Raw genomic sequence first — 18,413 nt, 5'->3', positions numbered from 1 at the left:
TGAATCACTTCTATCCCCCAAACCCCAAATCACACTGTCAGTCCCCTCTTCAGCCTGTGTAAAGGTACCTCGTGTGGAGTGAAGACGGGCGGGTTGTTGTTTTCGTCCTGCACTGTCACAACCACAGTACAGGAGCTGTTTAAGCCTGCAAATGAAATCATCATCAGAGAGAGATAGGCTCCATTAGTGAGTCACTTAGTTTGGCATGCCTCTTTCATACTGCTGCCCTCAGTCTTAATCATGATCATCAGTCACTGTAGTGTCATATTTAAACAATATTCTCCTCAAAGGAAGCAGAGGGAAAACCTCCAACGTTGCATCTGCTAGTCTAAAACTCATTAACACTACCACTGCACCCGTGTCTACATATCACAATAGGTTACTACTATAGAGTATCTCTGGATTATCTTTACATTGTACTATGTATACATTATCTTTGTGGAAGTAATCCCTCACCCCTCTCCCTAACACCACAGAACCACATTGCCATGCAGTACTGTTGGTCACCTTTAGCGTCCTCAGCAGTGATGGTCAGTGTGTACTGTGGGGCGGCTCCCTCCAGGTTGTCTGCCTGCACTGAGATGACCCCAGAGTCACGGTCCACCCGGAACAAGGCACGAGGGCTCTCTGGGATCTGGCCAACCAGCCGGTAGAAGATCCTCACGTTATCTGTTTTCGGATCATCGTTGTCGGCTGCTTGAACTGTGAGGATTTCCGTCCCTGGGAAAAGAGCAAAGTCCTCACAGATTAGTGTGTGGGAAAAAGCACATTTTCTTTGAACCCTCAAGTGAGAAACACAGAATCCTATTTCGAGCGTACTGATGAATTTCTCCATGGTTTTTTATTTCGGAGTTTTTCGTTTCAAGCGTAAACAAAAGGCCTTTGTGATCCAGTATGTTCCGGAGTTGTCTGTAGGAGTGTGTTATATGAGTGTTCTGAGGGTTGTGCCTCACCCCGTGGGGCGAGCTCCTTGACCACGGTGTGGTACTGTGTAGTAGGGAACGTGGGCCTGTTGTCGTTGGCATCGCCCACCATCACCCTCAGCTCCACAGGCTTGGCGATCTCCCTGCCGTCCGGACGCTCCACCACGATGCTGATCTGGAACTAACAGACAGAGCCACATGGGGTCATGTGCTTTTACAAAGTGTCCAGATCAAATCTCCCTGTCTGGACACACAGTGAGACCACAGACAGACACACTGGAATAACACAAAGCGCCAGCTCTCAGCCAGGAAAGATCTTCATGTTCTGTATTGAACGTGGCACAATTACACACTGGAACCACAGTCTGAGATGAAGCCACAACAATTTTGTATTCATTATTTATTGAGCTTTCTTAGAATAGATGGGGGGTGGGAGGTGTGTGGGGTGTATGTGTGTGAATTAAATAAGTTGTTGCTTTTTTAGAGTGCAGATTGCTCCTCCCCTCCCCCCTTTCACTCCGACCTGTCTTTAGAAGATGAAGCCATTAGGTTAACGATAGGCAGTGACAGTGCTAACACTCAGCGTGTCCATTGATTCCTGGACTGCTACTCAGCTCACAGAACTGAGGCCTTTTGCTTGTATAGCGCCTTCTTTGACACATCCAGAGATGATGACGCAACTCTGTCAACACCAAGCGAGAGGTACTGTACATATGTGCATGCATCCCCTTCCTCCTCTCCTTCCTCTTCCCTCCATCAGCTGTAAGAGTCACATGTCGCTGACATATGAGTCTCAGTCAGTCAGCGGGGAACCATCTCAATCAGGGAACCTGGACTGCCTCACTCGTGTTGTGTTGTGTTATGTGAGGAGGTGGATCGATAGGCTGTGACTCAGTGTGATGCATGCTGGAACATGACAACTCCATCATGATAGGTGACAGTCACTGCCAGGTAGGGAGAGAGGAGAAGGAGGGAAGAGGGGGTGTATCTGGCTTTATAATTACTGTTCTATAGGTATAGTTCAGACAGAATAGACTCTCTGAGGGCTTTCTGTAGAAACAACACATCCAATACAGTGACGGATTTCTCCTTGTGTCAGACCAGTGAGCAGTACGGTCTCTGGCCAGACACGTTGCTTGCTACTCTGCAGAATGACCCCAAAGTCAACCTGTGCCAAAAAGTGATGTTTATCTAATCCTGTACAGCTTTGGAGCTTAGCTTCTTGGCAAACTGCAGAGGAGGAAAAAAGACACGTTGGGATTTGAATCATGACGCTCCTTTTCTTGTTTACCCCAATTTTCCTCTGTCCTTACAGTGTAATGTTGTACATCACATGACATGACTATGCGTTCACAGCCCTAACACGTCCTTACTATATGGTAAAGACAGGAGGTACGATACAATATTAATGAAAACTGTGTGGTCACTCACCTGGTCCTGAGTCTCTCTGTCTAGTGGGGCGTTGAGAGAGATGACTCCCTCTCTGCTGACAGTGAACAGCATCTCTGGGAATTCCCCCTCCAGGCTATACTCTACCAGACCTCCACTCCACTTCACCTAGACACAGCATAGGGAAGCAGGGAAGGCACAGAACAGCTCATAAACTGAACATGGTCAATTCAACGTTCTCTCTGCACCGCGGGATTGTAGGATTGAGCCCCCCATTCCGCTGTTTACTAGAGAGGGAAACCCTGACCTTTAGTAAAAACCTGTGAGGTGTTTAAATGATAAAGTGCTGAGTCAATGTACAGGAAGTGATGAGGGTCAGAGACCTCAGCCAAAGCAAAATCTCATACATATTGGATGGGGAGCTTCCACTGATTTAAAGCACAGGGCCAGACAGGGAGCTGTATGATTGGCTCAGAGGACCCCATGAAACAGCGCCCAAGAAGGAGAGGTCGCCGGCAGAGACACAGGGGGCATGTGCATCTCCTCAACACACTGTCACACTCCACTCCATTGTTTTGGAGCTGGCTCCCCAAACGCTGAGGCTGTGTATACACAAGCCCCTCTTCTCACGACTGCCGTCCTCCGAGTGTCATGGTATTTCAGGGCCTCAGTGCTTTGAATAGATGTAGTATATAACAATGTGATTAATGACTTGGTTGTTCTAAAAATGGATATGAGTAGAGTACACTGTAGCTGATGTAATGTTTTGCTTTCTGTGCTTTTTTTAACAGCTTGCGATGCACGCTCTGTCTTCTATGTCACCTTGTGAATAAGCAGTCTTAAAGGGTAATGCCGCCACTTTTCAACCTCATATTCATTATCTCCAGCACCATACCGGTGTCTACATATGGGAAAAACGGTGCGTTTCTATGATCTGTGGTTAAAAAGATAAGAAGAAAGGTCCTAAAAATGTATCTGTGACATCAGTGATTTTCAAAACCTGCAACGAGTTTCTAGCCAGAGGGAGGGTATTTTCTTGCTCCTCACGTCACAAAGAAATTCTCATAGTGTGTTTGAAAATCACAATTTTTTTTATGTTTTCACTTTTGATGATGTCATCGGGTAGAACTTTGTAACTTTGTATATTTTTCTTCAAAACGTAGAAATGCGCCGTTTTCACATTTGTAGACACTGGTATTGTGCTGGAGATAATGAAAATAAGGTTGAAAAGTGGGGTAATTGCCCTTTAAGTGCACAACTACTGTATTTCTAATAGATACATTTTATTTCACAAATCTGACTTACATGTATAAGAAGTATGTGGAATTCTCCTGCCTTGATTTAGTCTAATTGTTATTTTGGAAAAAGACCGAAAACGACCCAAGAGGAGCAATGCTTCTTGTGATCAACAACCAAAGTGCACCTATATCAATATCAATGACTGAAGGAAAATATTTAGAAAGAAAAATGCATAATAGAAGAAAAACCCATCAGCATAACGCTTTATGTGTCTCACAACATTTTACTGAGTAGAAACGTGACTTTCCATGCTGCTGATAGTAAAGGGCTCCCAGCCATACTCAGTCTTTCAACATGACCCCCCCATCTGCTTGGTAACAGCACAGCTGTGAGTCCTACCGCCTACATACACATGGTGGTAAATGCAGAGTGGGTGGAGAGAGGCTTTTCCCATCATGTAGGCACGGTAACCAGTGGTGGATTCTACACTGTTAACCCTTTACATGGACATGCAGATGTGGTGTTATGTGCTGCCCCGACAACTATAATTGTATTATAGTAATAGCATGTTGACAAACAGATTCCTACTAAGTAAATGCACAAAACAAACACAAGAAATAGCCGATATAATCTTTACATCGCAGTATAAAATAGTATACATCATGATGATTTGTGGTCCTTTGTAGCTCTTGGCTCAGTTGGTAGAGCATGACGCTTGTAACACCAGCGTAGTGGGTTTGATTCCCGCGACCACCCATCCATAAAATATATGCACGCATGACAGTGGATAAAAGTGTCTGCTAAATGGCATATATAATTATTATTTTGCAATCAGATTTTAAAAAAGCTTACAGTTTTATGAGGGTTTGAGAATCTCAAGAAGAGAGTCATCTTATACTTTAAACCTGAGCCATGCTTTTCTGTCAGCAGCCCACCTCCCCGACCCTGCCTCTGAGCTGTGAAGAGCTCTGGAGTACAACCTCTAGCACATTCTCTCTCTATCTCTCTCACAAACACACACATTTATGTTCCGGCAGAGATTAGTAGGATTTGCTTGAGATTTTGCCTGTCCACATTCGGATATATTTTATTTTATGATGGTAAATTGGCATGGAAAATGTGAAAAAGATCAAATCTGCCCACGTTTTGAGTCCACACGTTTTCAGTGGGCGGATGGCACTGGCGTGAGTGAGAGGAGGAAAGGAGGAGGAGAGGGGGAAGAGGAGGAGGAGGAGGGGAGTTACTGTGGCGACACCCACAGACCACACTGAAATGTAGAAATACACATATTCGCAGCAAATCATGACTTTATGTTCTCGAGTTTGCGTTACTGTCTTGAGGTCTTGGGTTTGCATTTCTGACCATGTTCCATTGTTGTAAGCATCTATATATAGAAAACAGACTATTGCTCCATTGTTGTAAGCACCTATATATAGAAAACAGACTATTGTTTTCCCGACTAATAAATGTTGATAGAGATGCAGAGAAGATCCATACTACTGAGCAGTTACAGAATGTCCTGTTTCCCTCTTTCTGATAATGTCAGATGTTTCCAGTTATTTACACAGCTTTAGTGATTTGGTGCTGATGCAAGCACTGGGCTGTGGCTAATATTATAAATGTTGAATAACAAGCTAAAGGTCAGACTATAAAGGAGACCAGGTGCAGATACAGAGACACTGGCCCCACACAGAGACTGATCCCTATTCAATCACAACCGCTAAGTCAGAAACAAAGTGTGAGGTTTGATTGAACAATCGTCAACATTATGGACACACACACACAGACACACACACACCAACAGCGGGAACGGAACCTCAGGCTGCAGTGACTCAGGCAGGGGAAAGCCTAGAGGTATGAATGACATTAATAATGCACACCTTGGTCTCTTAGGAAAGCCCAGGGGGGACGGAGGGGGGCGGACTAAAAAGACAACAACACAACTGCAGTATCCTTATTATACCTGCTTCACCCATTCCATTACATAATTACATTTTACAATGAACAGTCAAATAAAATATTGGATGAAAGTTCACAGTGTTTGACATTTGTCAGATGACCCCTTTCCATTATTCTATACTAGAGGCAAAGGTCACCTGAGTATGTAATGTATGCAGGAATATACAGATATCTCTGTGATCCCTGAAAGCATCACTGTGTGTCACCTGTAAGATGGGGTAGGGGCCAGGGAGTTTCTACCTGTGAGATTGGAATGGGATAGGGTCCGGGGAGGTTCTACCTGTGAGTTGGAGATGGGGTAGGGTCCAGGGAGGTTCTACCTGTAGATGTGGATGGGGTAGGGACCAGGAAGGTTCTACCTGTGAGATGTGGATGGGGTAGGGGCCAGGGAGGTTATACCTGTGAGATGGAGATGGGGTAGGGGCCAGGGAGGTTCTACCTGTAGATGTGGATGGGGTAGGGACCAGGAAGGTTCTACCTGTGAGATGGGATGGGGTAGGGGCCAGGGAGGTACCTGTGAGATGTGGATGGGGTAGGGGCCAGGGAGGTACCTGTGAGATGGGATGGGGTAGGGGCCAGGGAGGTACCTGTGAGATGGGGATGGGGTAGGGGCCAGGGAGGTTCTACCTGTGAGATGGGGATGGGGTAGGGGCCAGGGAGGTTCTACCTGTAGATGTGGATGGGGTAGGGACCAGGAAGGTTCTACCTGTGAGATGGGGATGGGATAGGGTCCAGGGAGGTTCTACCTGTGAGATGGGGATGGGGTAGGGGCCAGGGAGGTTCTACCTGTGAGATGGGGATGGGGTAGGGGCCAGGGAGGTACCTGTGAGATGGGGATGGGGTAGGGGCCAGGGAGGTTATACCTGTGAGATGGGATGGGGTAGGGGCCAGGGAGGTACCTGTGAGATGGGGATGGGGTAGGGCCCAGGGAGGTTCTACCTGTGAGATGGGATGGGGTAGGGTCCAGGGAGGTTCTACCTGTGAGATGGGGATGGGGTAGGGGCCAGGGAGGTTCTACCTGTGAGATGGGGATGGGGTAGGGGCCAGGGAGGTTCTCCTGGAGGCGAACAGGGTCCGGTGACGCCCAGGTGTTCCCCGTCACCTCCACTGTCACGATGCCCGTGGAGAAGAAAGCGTTGGGTTTCCCCCCCATGTCCTTCACCATCACTGACAGCTTGTAGCGGCCACACATCTCTGGGTCCAGGGTGGAAGCCCCTGGAACACACACACACACATCAATATATTACAATCAGAGAGCTGCATTACGTTGTTCACAGACAGCGCGTTGAAAAAAGTGGGAAAACATTGTTAATAATCCACTAACAAGTACATCATAAAGATGTAATTAGCCAATTTCACAGTTAAATGGCCCTATAGCGGCAGCCAATGGGGTGGATTGGGGTTGTTAGTGTTGTCTAGCTTCAGTCAAGCTGTAACACAGGGGCACCAGCACCGTGCAGAAATAGTCAATAAATCCAGAAATAACACCAGCACTGTCCAAATTGGGACTTTTTAAAATCAGAGTTAACAGGTGTACGTGTGTATGTGTGTACGTGCGCGTGTGTGTGTGTGTGTGTGTGTGTGTGTGTGTGTGTGTGTGTGTGTGTGTGGTTGTTTGTGTGTGTGTGTGTGTGTGTGTGTGTGTGTGTGTGTGTGTGTGTGTGTGTGTGTGTGTGTGTGTGTGTGTGTGTGCGTGTGTGTGTGTGTGTGGTTGTTTGTGTGTGTGTGTGTGTGTGTGTGTGTGTGTGTGTTTGTGTTTGTATGTATGTGTGTGTGTGTGTGTGTGTGTTTTTGTGTGTGTGTGTACGGGAATGTGCGTGTGTACATGCGTGTGTGTGTGTATGTGGATTGAGAAGGGGTGTACTAAGTAATTCATTTAACAGTGAACAGAGAAAAGTAAGACAATACCATGTAGAATAAAACAGGGCAGTTGAGTGAGGGGCCTGTAACTCACCGTCCTCAGTGAGAGACACCTCGCCGGTCACAGAGTCTATGAAGAACATGTGACTGGAGGGGATCCTGGGGGTCTGGTCCATCAGGCTGAAGCGCAGGTCAGCATGGGCTGTGTTACGGTCGTCACGGTCAGATGCCCCCACCTGCATGAATGAGATCCCTAGCCAAGAGGACGATAGACAAGCTTCTGTACAGCTGTGTACATTCACACTGTGATTTGACTAGGATGACAATGCCTATTTCTTATAGTGAAACATCCTTACTCAGTTCAAATGCTAGTATTCCTCCTGGACATTCTTGATTTAATTATGATAACCTTCTGACTTTATTCTAACATAATTTTACATAACTTTACATTTGGTAAAAACATTAGTTGTTAACATATTTGTATCTACTGTAGTTCATTTGAATAGAAGCACACTTTATGGGGTTATTAATATAATATCCTCTCAATGTAAAGTCTGCTCTATAATTTCCTGAAGGTCATGTCACAATGTAATCAATGGTAACCCACTATTATCTGGTGGTGTGATGCTCACACACGCACACAGCTCCCTCCGCTCAAACACGAGTCCCCTCAGTGACATAAATCCAGACGCTTGAGTCATCTCTGACGCAAAAACTCAAAAGAACTACCCCACAATAGCCCAAGGTCAGAATGTAGTAAGACTTCAATAAAAAAAGATTAGGCACATCACCTCTACTTCTAATACACATACCGTACATGTCCTTCACTAGAGCCATGTGGATAGTTCAGGTGATACTATTTCTGTATAAGTCATAAAGATTCAGACAATGCAAACATCACTCATCAGTATGTATTGAGAAATAAACTCATGAATGTGTCACAAATTAAAATCCCTTCTGTGAACTCCGGTATTTGTTTTCTCCTGAATGGTGGATGGGCTCTGTGTTCTGGCAAGTACAACCAACCTTTCAGAAGTCCCAGCTGCACACTGCCTCTCATGCTCTCCTCGATAAACACAGGCACGTTGTCGTTTTTGTCAATGACGCATACTTCTACCATAAAGCTCTGAGACTGCACAGATGCTGAGAAGGACACCTGCGAAAAGCACACAAGGTTTCAAGCACTTTGTATCTAAACGTGCCCCTCATAACCCGCTAAAGATGTCTCCAATGCTATATGAAGACATTGTAGTCTCTCACTTTTACATATACAGTATTTCTCACCAATCTCCTCCAATCTAAAATTGAAAGATTATATTAGGAATGTCGTACAGAGATCTAAATTAAGCATGGAGGTAATAGCATTCTTTCACTCAGACTGCTACTCAAATGGAAAATATTGACTTCCTAATTTAGGTCTGTCTTCCGTTCCTGTAATGACTGGCTATGCCTGTCACTCAGTCCTGGGCTAACGTGGGAGACATTACTTGACTTCCTGTGCTAATTATTTTCTCGAGTGGCAATTACAGCTGAGAAGTTGGGGGAAAAAACTCACTTCCAGCTTAAAGTAAATGCAACTGTAAGTATGAAGGGCGAATATAAGTTAATAAAGACACATAGCCTGAAGATCTAATTTGATTGGAATTAACTAAGGAGTCTATGTCTCATTTGGTGTTGCTAGTCAGTACATTGTTTGAGGACATTGTTTCTCTAAAGCCAGAGATAATACATTCCAATTAAAATAAATCATTGCAATATATTGCATTCAATTTTATGGTATTTTTGATGAGGATGATTACAATATCGTTCCATCCATGCAGTCTCATAGGTCATAATCACATGTATTGTAAACATATCCCTGCATGCTTAGATAATGCCATAAATGTGTGACTGTCAACCTGCAGAGAGTAAGATGGCTGCTTCTCTCTGTCCAGAGGCTTCAAGGCGTAAAGAAATCCTGCCTCAACTCCAAAGATCCCCTCATCGTCCCCTGTCACCACCACGTCAGTGGAGGTAGCTGGGAGGTTAGGGAGCTGTGTTGGACAAGTACAAAAATATTAATTAAATCTACAATTCCCTCTTCTGTCACGTCCTGATTTGTTTCACCTGTTCCTGTGATTGTAGCCACCCCCTCCAGGTGTTGCTTATTTTCCCCAGTGTATTTATCCCTGTGTTTCCTGTCTCTCAATGCCAGATCGTCTTGTATGTTTTGTCAAGTCAATCAGCGTGTTTTTCCTGTACTCCTTTTCTGTTCTCTTTTTATAGTCCTCCCGGTTCTGACCCCTGCCTGACTCTGGACTACTTTCCTGCCTGCCTGATCATCCTGCCTGCCCTGACCTTGAATCTGCCTGCCCTTCAGTACCTATTAGACTCTGATCTGGTTTTGACCTTTTTGCCTGTCCACGACCATTCTCTTGCCTACCCCTTTGGATTAATAAACATTGTAAGACTCCAACCATCTGGGTCTCGCCTTGTGCCTTAATATCTTCAATACAATTAGACTTTAACTTTAGTATTCTCGGCAAGAGTCACATGTGCAGCTAAAATAAAACTTCTGCTTACTGTGTGTGGGCAAATGTTGACCTTTTACATCAAAGTTGAAAAGATAACTATATGTCACCTCAAGCACAGGAGATGATGTGTATGATGTCTATGATGTGTAAATGGTTGAGTATGTGTATGTATAGCTCCATCTGGCAATCCTTTTGAATCTTTTGAGTGAGCGGTTATGTGTCATAATGACCGTTGATATTTTCCCCCTTATGGAAAACGTGTTCACCGCTGACAGTTTGTTCTCAAGGGTGTCACAAGCTGCTGGCAGAGGGGCTGTCACGAAACAGACGCCCTCTGGTTCAGACCCACAATGCCTGTGTCTGGCCCGGCCGTGGTCAGGTATGAATGGGTATCCTAGTCATGGTGCTGTGTGACTGTCTGTCGTAGAGGACTGTCATGCAGCCTGGCCTGGTATGGTGTTATTGTTGCATGGCTAGAGCAGCCTATGAAACAGCAGCATGCTGGTGATCTCGTGTTTCCGATCAGCACTGCATGTTTTACGGCTTCACATACCACATAGCAACTGGCTCTCAGCCGCCACAGCCGTGCCAATGATCTCAGCATGCATTTAACTCCCGAGAACCCAACATTTTGATTTGGCCTGGGAAACTTCTTTTTTGACTGCTCCATAACCTAATTTTAGACCAACAGGCTGAAAAGTTTATATTTAAGGCTATGCAGTGGTTGACAAAGTAGCTAATCGTTCACACCAAACATTCTCTGGTTATGCCTCTAATGTGTTGGCATGAAATGCAAATGTTTTCATGACAGAAATGCACTATTTTTAATTCTTACTTTCATGTTGTAATAAAACAAAACAGCTATCATGTGCCAGAGCAGAATATCTGAGAAGTTCAGAGCCGTTCAAATAGTAAAACTCTTGTCAGTGCCGTTTCTGCTGAAGAACATATATTTTTAAGTAATAATATTGTCCTTTCCACCCTAACACAAAGTCGTGGCAATTATCCGACCTCCACCATGTCCACCATTAGAGTGAATCTGAGGTGTGTTTTTGATCATACATCATGCAAAAGGGAAGAACATTGACTGGACTACGCAGCTTCAAAAGGCGTCCAATTACAGTGTCAAACACATGCACAGCCAGGACAAACCTGATGATTTGTAAGTGCCATTTTGAAAAGAATCCTCCTGCCATGAATGCAGGGCTGATGCTCTAGCATTGAGCAAAACAGCCAGATGCGTTCCAATTTTTGTCTAGTGATGAGGGGGCTATGCGGGAGTAGCGCCGTCATAATTATATCTTGAGCACTGAGTGTAGTGCAAGAGCGAAACGTTTTATGGCCCTTCTCTCTCTTTAACTTGCATACAGCCATTAATACATAGATCTCAGCAGGCCCAGGGTATGATGCATCACACAGACTGACAGCAATATGGAGAGAATTATTCCTTAATTATTATTTCCCAATAAGCAAGCTGCTTTGTTGTAAATGTTTTTTTTTTTTTGCATAAATGGTCAATCTAACTGAAAAGTCTTACCTTAGCCAGGTACCATGGGAAAATACCATCATAGTTTTCCGGGACGCCAATTTTAAGATTGGCCCCTGAGCACTGTGCAGGAGTCTGAAGTACCACCAACTACACAATTCCAAGGAGACAAAGGACAGCATGAATTTCAATAATTTAGTTGAAGTTTGTTTTCACAAAAACAGTATACATTTTTTGTAATAATCTGAGATTGCTGTAATAACTTGTGAAGGCCACATTCAAAGGAAGTTACTTACAGTCAGTGTTATGATAAAGATGGACATAACTTATCTTCTGGTCATGTGTTTCTGTAACTGTATATCTGTAAAGTCAGGATGCACAACATTTCCAGTCAAACAGTGGTTATCTTTTACGTTTGGGTACACATGGTTTCTATCATTTCTGTCTTGTTACTGATTGATTCTCACTATTATAAAGCAGAGAACGAAAGATGGAGAAAGAGAACGACAGAGAAAAAAACTGTGAATGCTGCATGTGCAACTATTCTATTTTACTAATATTTTAAATTGTTTAAAAAAAACTAGACCGGCCAATCTGTGGAATCAACCATCTGTAAAATGTAAATACAACTTCAATAGGCCTACACCTGTGCAAGAAAATGTTGCATTTAAATGCCTGTTAGGTTAAACATATACTCAGTAGCCACAGGCAGTAGGCCTACATGGTACATTAATGTCTCATCACATTCACAGACTTAAAAGCTTAACTAACCCTGCAACCTGGACTCAAGGGTAGACGTAACATAGTAAATTAAAATCTGGGTCACTCAAATTAGTATGATATGTTTCAAATTACAATTTCTATATGTTACAAATTACAATTTGTGTGATATTTTAGGAATTACAATTTGTTCAATATGTTACAAATTTTAATGATATGTTACGAATTCCAATTTGTTTTGGCTAACGTTAGCTAGGTGGCTAACACTAACGTTCGCTAGGTGGCTAACACTAACGTTCGCTAGGTGGCTAACACTAACGTTCGCTAGGTGGCTAACATTAGCTAGGTTAGGGGTTAAGGGTTAGGGGAAGGGTTAGCTAACATGCTAAGTAGTTGCAAAGTCACAAAAAAGTAGTAAGTATGTTACAAAGTTATACACCCAACCAACAACCCTCCTATAGTTTTTGCCTTAAGTAGCCTTCTGTCTTGTGTAACCATACCGAAACCATACTATTTTGAGTGTACTATGTCACGTCTAGTCTATGAGACCAGGCTGCACTCTGTTTCCAGCATACGATTACACCTGCGACACAAAACAGCCTAGCAATGAATTGTTCTCTCAACAAGAATAAATAAATAAATAGTATGACTTTATAGTATGTGTTATATGGTCACAAAGGAGAAGGCAATTGGCACAAGAAAGAGTTAAGGATGAGATTTGGCATTCCAATAAATCACCCCAAAATAAAATGATGCTGGGTACAAGTCGTAGGAACCTCTGTGTCTCTCTGAAGGCCCATCGCGCCGCAGACAGCAATTCACAACACCCATGGGCCATTCGCTTGGAACAATATTTACATGTCTTATTATGATTTACAAAGACCGGCGAATGAAAACAAACTCACTCTCTCAACCTGTAGGCCAGAATAAGTCTATACCTCACAAAATCTGAATAAATGATTGGCAAACATCACTTAGTTATCTAACACTCCACGATCATTTTTATAATTCAATTTTCATTCGAAAACGTAATATTTCTTTTGTCTTACCTTCTCTCAATCATGTGCGTGTTCCCTATGAAGGTGGGAGAACGGTTTGAATAGTGTGGAAAAACGAAGTGCGTTTGCAGGACTCTCCAGTTTAATGTTTTACTACCTTGTTTCCTTGCAGTAATTATGTTTGGTCAACAAGACTCCAGTCCACTGAACAATCTAATGAATGAATATTTATGAGGACATAAATCAAGTAACAAGGAGGTCTGTTTTAAATATATTTAACTTTCGTTTTTGGTGTAGCCTAATTGTTTTATGATCTGGGTAAGAAAAAAATATGGAATAGTTGTATTTCATTTTTTTATTAAAAAAATTCAAATGTAAACATAACAAAATTATGAAATATTAAAAGGAAGTGCAAATCAACTGTATTTAAAGCAAAACATTCAATTCACACAAATATAACTTATTATTGCTTTCTTCATTCACATCTGGACTTAATTAATATTTTTTTTCAAAACCTGGCCTAAACCCCATTACACATTATTCATGTGCTTAGTATCATGGCCAAAGTACGAACCTGCGTACCCAGTTTCAAGTAAAAATGAGTCACTCATAGTGCTTACAGTTCCATTGCTATTCAGGACAGTGTACCATAATCTAATATTTCATGAGGGCTATATACACAACACTACCAACACTAAATGGAGTAGAACCAAACACACTGTCCCCCATTATCAAGGCAATCTTACAACTCATGGTTTAAAATAACAAGCCTTGGTGGATTTAATATACATAAGGCAGACCCAAAAATGTTTTAACCTCATGCAGATCATTAACATGAACATGTCTGTTGTGTTTAATTAATATAATAAAATATATCATTTCTGTACAACTCTTAACAGTCCTTGGGGTTAGTGATAAAACACACAGCGTCTGGTCTTGAAGGCCAAAGAGAAAACAGCAGTCCAGATACTGTACTCTCAGAGGACCGAGAGGTCATGGCAGGACTTGGACTTCTGTCTGAAGGCCATCTTCTTGTTCTTCCGGGCCACCATACGGCCCAGGAAACGCTTGGCCTTCTTGCCAATGCTCTCGCGTCGTTTGCAGTTGGCCATACGGCGAGCATTCTCCTCCTTGCTGTCTTTGCGCAGTCGGATCTGCCGGACGATGCCCTCGAACAGGTCCCTGACGTTGTGGTGGAGATTGGCTGAGGTCTCGATGAACTTGCAGTCAAACACCACAGCGCAGGCGCTGCCCTCTGCAAAAAGAAAAGAGGGGAGGCGCAGGTGAGAATCTATAGTGTTCCCTGGGGACAGTCACTTCACCCTCACCATTATGCCTTTGCATAACACCTTGATACTAGCTTTAACATTCTAAAATAAGTAGCACTATGCAAATACAGAGATGCCTTGGGCAGAAGAGATCACCGTCACTTACCATCCACAGAGACTTCTCTGGACCGCACCAGGTCGCTCTTATTACCCACAAGGATGATGGGAATGTTTTCAGACTGGCGAGCTCTGCGTAGCTGGATGCGTAGCTCTGACGCCTTCTCAAAGCTGGACTTGTCTGTCACTGAGTAGACGATGATGTAGGCGTCACCTATCCTCATGCACTGTTCCTTCAGCCACTGACTGTTATCCTGTAGGTGAAGAGAAATTGTATTAGATTAGCCACATTGCTTATCTAATCAAAAGCTACAGGTGCTCAAATAAAAATTATTATAGTGATATATGATATTATACACCAGCATTAGAGCAATACATCAAATTATATGCTATTTACTGAGGGTCAAACTGAAATTGCATGATTTGCATTATATGCATCACCTGTTCCCAAATGTCGTACAACAAGATGGACGCCTCCTCCTCATCCACCTCGATCGATCGGTCATATGTGTTTCCTGAAACAAACGCAAGCAGACAGATAAATACTCCTGGCCAAAATCCTATAAACCCGCTAACTTGGTCGAGTGTGAAGTCTCACTCACTATTGCCCATTTCTATTGCCCATTTCATGATGCCTTTAGTACAGCTTATTAACTCTCAATTAACCTATATCTGTGATGGGTACTACTGTGCATTACTGTCTCCTTCCCTCAGTCATTGATTTTCATATCTCCCATCCACTATCTCTGTGGCTGTATATGTCAACAGCAGTACTTTGATATATGTGGCGCCTTACTGACTGGATGGAAATAGCAATAATCAATGTACTTCAGCTTGTGTGCCAAGATGATATAGAAACCAATCCTATATTTACTTAGTTTGGAGCCTATGTGCATTAGCTCTAATGGGGTGCTGAGAACAGCCACAGTAAGTTATTTTCTTTGTTTAAAAAAAAGTATTGCTTTTTGGTGTATTCTCAATGCTATATAAACTTCAACACCATCATCTTCAATAACCGTCATCAGACGTGTACACACCTGTCTCGTCGCAGTCGTGACCATCCTCGACTCCACCGAAAATACGTGCCAGGCTAGACTTGCCGACACCCTGCTCGCCGAGGAGAACCACCTTGTACACATGTCCCTCGGAGTCGCTGCCGGAGGAGATAACGGAATCGGACGAGTCTGATACACAGCTGTCTCGGTGAGGCTCACCGGGGGTGTAGGACGTGCAGCGCATGAGGTTGGACAGCTCTCCAGTTTGCACCTTGCGCATCTCGCGGTCGTCCACTGGCATGCTCCTTCTGTGAAGGTTCTGCAGGTGCATAGGAAACGGCATGCTCCCTCTCCTTTTGTCCATGTTCCGCAATTTGTCACCTTTGTTCAAAGTCATGATTTTTTTGGTCTGTGAAATAGATGCGCTCTTTAGTAAGATTCTGCGGTTAACATGAAAAGCAGCCAACTCTGACAAAGAATGCATTTCTTATCACAACGCCTAGATGTTGAGTTTTTAAAAATCCTTTATTAGGCCACAGCTTATATGAATTTTTGTGTCATATTTATTTGAACAAATTAATTTAATACAATCATGTGCTTGTATCCTATAATATTAATTACGGTTTGATGGAGCATTGAGCAATGTTAAAATGTAAGTTGAACTCAAATGATTTGAAACAGCCATAGCCTTAATGTAATATCACGACTGCAAAATCATTCAATTCCATAAGCAAACTTACATTTGATGTGCGTCTGTGGTATTCCAAAATCCTGAATCAGACGACTTGTGATCTATCCTTTCCTTCGCGTGGTCACTCGGTGAAGGGAAGTTTCGGTTTGATCCAGTGAACGGTACGGATCTCCATATTTATCTAGTTGCCGAGCGAGTGACGTCACCATGAGGTTTGCCTCTGAGAGTCACGTCTCTTCTCATTATAGTGGTACGTGACATCATGCCAGGGAGGGAGGGGAGGAAGTGAGGACCGCTCCACAGAAACGTGATTGGAAATGATGCGCGGGCGGGCAGAGGGATTCTCCCCTCCTGCAATGCAATGCCATCATGCCAGTGATGTCATTATTTTGCAGAGTAATTCGGCCATTTACTCTCAATAAGTTATAACCTACCTGCGTTGAAGGGGTAGGCTAACTAGCATAGTTTTAACCACAGTTGGCCCAGAGCCATGGAGAGTTGACCTGACACGGGCTTCCGTGCTTTGTGATGGCGCGCGCCACAATGTATATGGACAGGTGAGGTGTTCCCAGCCATTCGCAAGGTTTACCATATTCAATCAATACTTGTAAATAACACGATTTGTTTGTAATTGATAAATGATCTGCTACAAATTGTCCGTGGATTAGCCAAGAGCATCTGCGACATCAAGCATTTCCAATAGATGCTACTCAGCATTTCCGCCCATAGGTCGCGTAGCCTTGGTGACACGAGTTGTGAATGAGGCTAATGTGAAAAAAATCAGCTGTTCACCACAGAAATAAGACACATTATTACTTAAAACGACGCCTAGACATATCACTGGGGCCACATGTATCCCAAAGGACTCAGCAGGCGACAGGAAAGAAAGACCATGAAAGAAAACCTTTGCGATCCAAAATAATCATGATTTCACCTGCACCAGTCTGATTGAGGTTAGTTAACCTAGTCTGTAGTCGCCATCTGATGGTGGTTATGTGAAATGCACAATGTTATAGTAGGCTGCTGAGACTGCAAGGTCTGTCTTTTACCATTCTGCTTCCTGAGAAGGAGAGAAGACCAGTGACAAAGGAAGAATTTCAAGCTTACTTCATTATTATCTCTGGCAAGTTGGCAAGCCTCATTCCTCATGATTGGAGACAATGCTCAATGCATAAAGTCATTGGGTGGTGTATTGGTGGACAGACTAATGTTAAACGCCTTCTCAAGTGACATTGACTTTCACACAGTTACCAAAGGTTTTCAGTTGAATAGCACAATGTTTCCAAAAACATGTATTGGTAAGATATTTTCATTGATTGATGTTTTTCTTTGTTGTCAGGGCTTCTTTTGGTGGTCTACGAAACGTGTTTGACTCACTGGGTGGCTCTGACTCAGTGGTAGCTTGCACTTTTTATCTTCTGTCTCCATCACTCACATACACATGCAGAACAGTGTGGAGGTGGAGATGTTTTTCTCCATTCTTATAAACATAGTCCACATTACGCTACCAGCTGTTTTGTCCTCAGTGACTCACTAGTTATATTGGGTTGCTCCTGTAGTTTCATTAGCATAACATTTTTAACATTGAATAATAGATCAGTCAGTGTTTACGTAGCCTGCTGAGTGGTCTGAGTGGTGTTCACTGATTGTGGGCTATATAAGTATGAACACCTCAGCGTGAGAACCCAGGGTGTAGGCTGTTGTTATTTACAGAAAGACATTTGCATATTTCCGTTAGGAAATGCCTACTCTGTGAAGTGTGCGTGTGCAATATCACAATTCGCCTTTGCACTCCTAAACCACGCACTCCTAAATAACACATCTTAGTCCACTCTGCTCGAAACAGATTCTAGTTTTGGGAACAGAAATATGTATTGAGATCAAATGTTTCATCGATGAGACAATTGTCGGCCAAAATCCATCTCGTTCCATCTTCTCCCACGGCCGGCACTGGGTTACCCTCACTACCATATTTGGTAGTGAGTAGAAACGCCAAGCGGATTCTTCACATTTATACATCCGGTGAAATATCTGTGTCATTGTTCTATCTGCGCTACAACGGTGGATATTGCTCGTCTGCCTGCAGCTAACTCTAGCAGGATTGTAACTGCGCGTGCGTGTCGCACGTGGCTGGCTAGTCCAACGCCGACCTATTCATTGAAACAATGCTGAAACTTCAAACCATGAGCAAGTCAGGGGTACATTTTAATTTGTGCCGAAATCGAAATTAAAATAAGTTATCTTGCAAATTCAGC

The 18,413-nt window shown here is 43.4% G+C and overlaps 2 protein-coding genes across 2 annotated transcripts in view; both read right to left on the bottom strand.

Moving 5' to 3' along the window:
- cdh16 (cadherin 16, KSP-cadherin) overlaps positions 1 to 13,334 on the bottom strand; it is a 32,835-nt gene extending 19,501 nt beyond the window's left edge. Inside the window, exons 1-11 of the mRNA XM_029721787.1 lie at positions 13,139 to 13,334; positions 11,666 to 11,730; positions 11,421 to 11,519; positions 9,269 to 9,403; positions 8,397 to 8,526; positions 7,465 to 7,623; positions 6,529 to 6,725; positions 2,355 to 2,480; positions 954 to 1,104; positions 508 to 720; positions 69 to 145 (exon numbers count right to left, since the gene is read on the bottom strand). Of these exons, the coding sequence (XP_029577647.1) occupies positions 69 to 145; positions 508 to 720; positions 954 to 1,104; positions 2,355 to 2,480; positions 6,529 to 6,725; positions 7,465 to 7,623; positions 8,397 to 8,526; positions 9,269 to 9,403; positions 11,421 to 11,519; positions 11,666 to 11,692 (1,314 nt within the window). The 5' untranslated portion in view covers positions 11,693 to 11,730; positions 13,139 to 13,334. The remainder of the gene's footprint in view (positions 1 to 68; positions 146 to 507; positions 721 to 953; positions 1,105 to 2,354; positions 2,481 to 6,528; positions 6,726 to 7,464; positions 7,624 to 8,396; positions 8,527 to 9,268; positions 9,404 to 11,420; positions 11,520 to 11,665; positions 11,731 to 13,138) is intronic.
- A 93-nt stretch (positions 13,335 to 13,427) lies between these two features.
- Positions 13,428 to 16,328, bottom strand: LOC115167396 (GTP-binding protein RAD-like). Its single transcript, XM_029721788.1, has 5 exons — positions 16,208 to 16,328; positions 15,510 to 15,876; positions 14,914 to 14,987; positions 14,522 to 14,726; positions 13,428 to 14,342 (listed from the first exon to the last, which is right to left on the bottom strand). Exons 2-5 carry the CDS (start codon positions 15,862 to 15,864, stop codon positions 14,065 to 14,067), a joined length of 912 nt encoding a protein of 303 aa, XP_029577648.1. The 5' UTR covers positions 15,865 to 15,876; positions 16,208 to 16,328; the 3' UTR covers positions 13,428 to 14,064.
- Between the last annotated feature and the right edge of the window lie 2,085 nt (positions 16,329 to 18,413).

The sequence above is a fragment of the Salmo trutta genome, chromosome 29 (assembly GCF_901001165.1).
Source record: "Salmo trutta chromosome 29, fSalTru1.1, whole genome shotgun sequence".
In the NCBI taxonomy this organism is placed as follows: Eukaryota; Metazoa; Chordata; class Actinopteri; order Salmoniformes; family Salmonidae; genus Salmo; species Salmo trutta.
Note: the sequence above shows the minus strand (reverse complement) of the source record. Positions and strands in the feature narration are given on the sequence as shown.

What these genes read in the sequence shown, in the direction of transcription:
- LOC115167396 (XM_029721788.1), bottom strand. Translation starts at nt 15,864, where the DNA reads ATGACTTTGAACAAAGGTGACAAATTGCGGAACATGGACAAAAGGAGA. An exon ending in TCACGACTGCGACGAGACAG is followed by an intron (nt 14,988 to 15,509) that starts GTGTGTACACGT and finishes CGTTTGTTTCAG; the next exon opens with GAAACACATATGACCGATCG. An exon ending in TGTACGACATTTGGGAACAG is followed by an intron (nt 14,727 to 14,913) that starts GTGATGCATATA and finishes CTTCACCTACAG; the next exon opens with GATAACAGTCAGTGGCTGAA.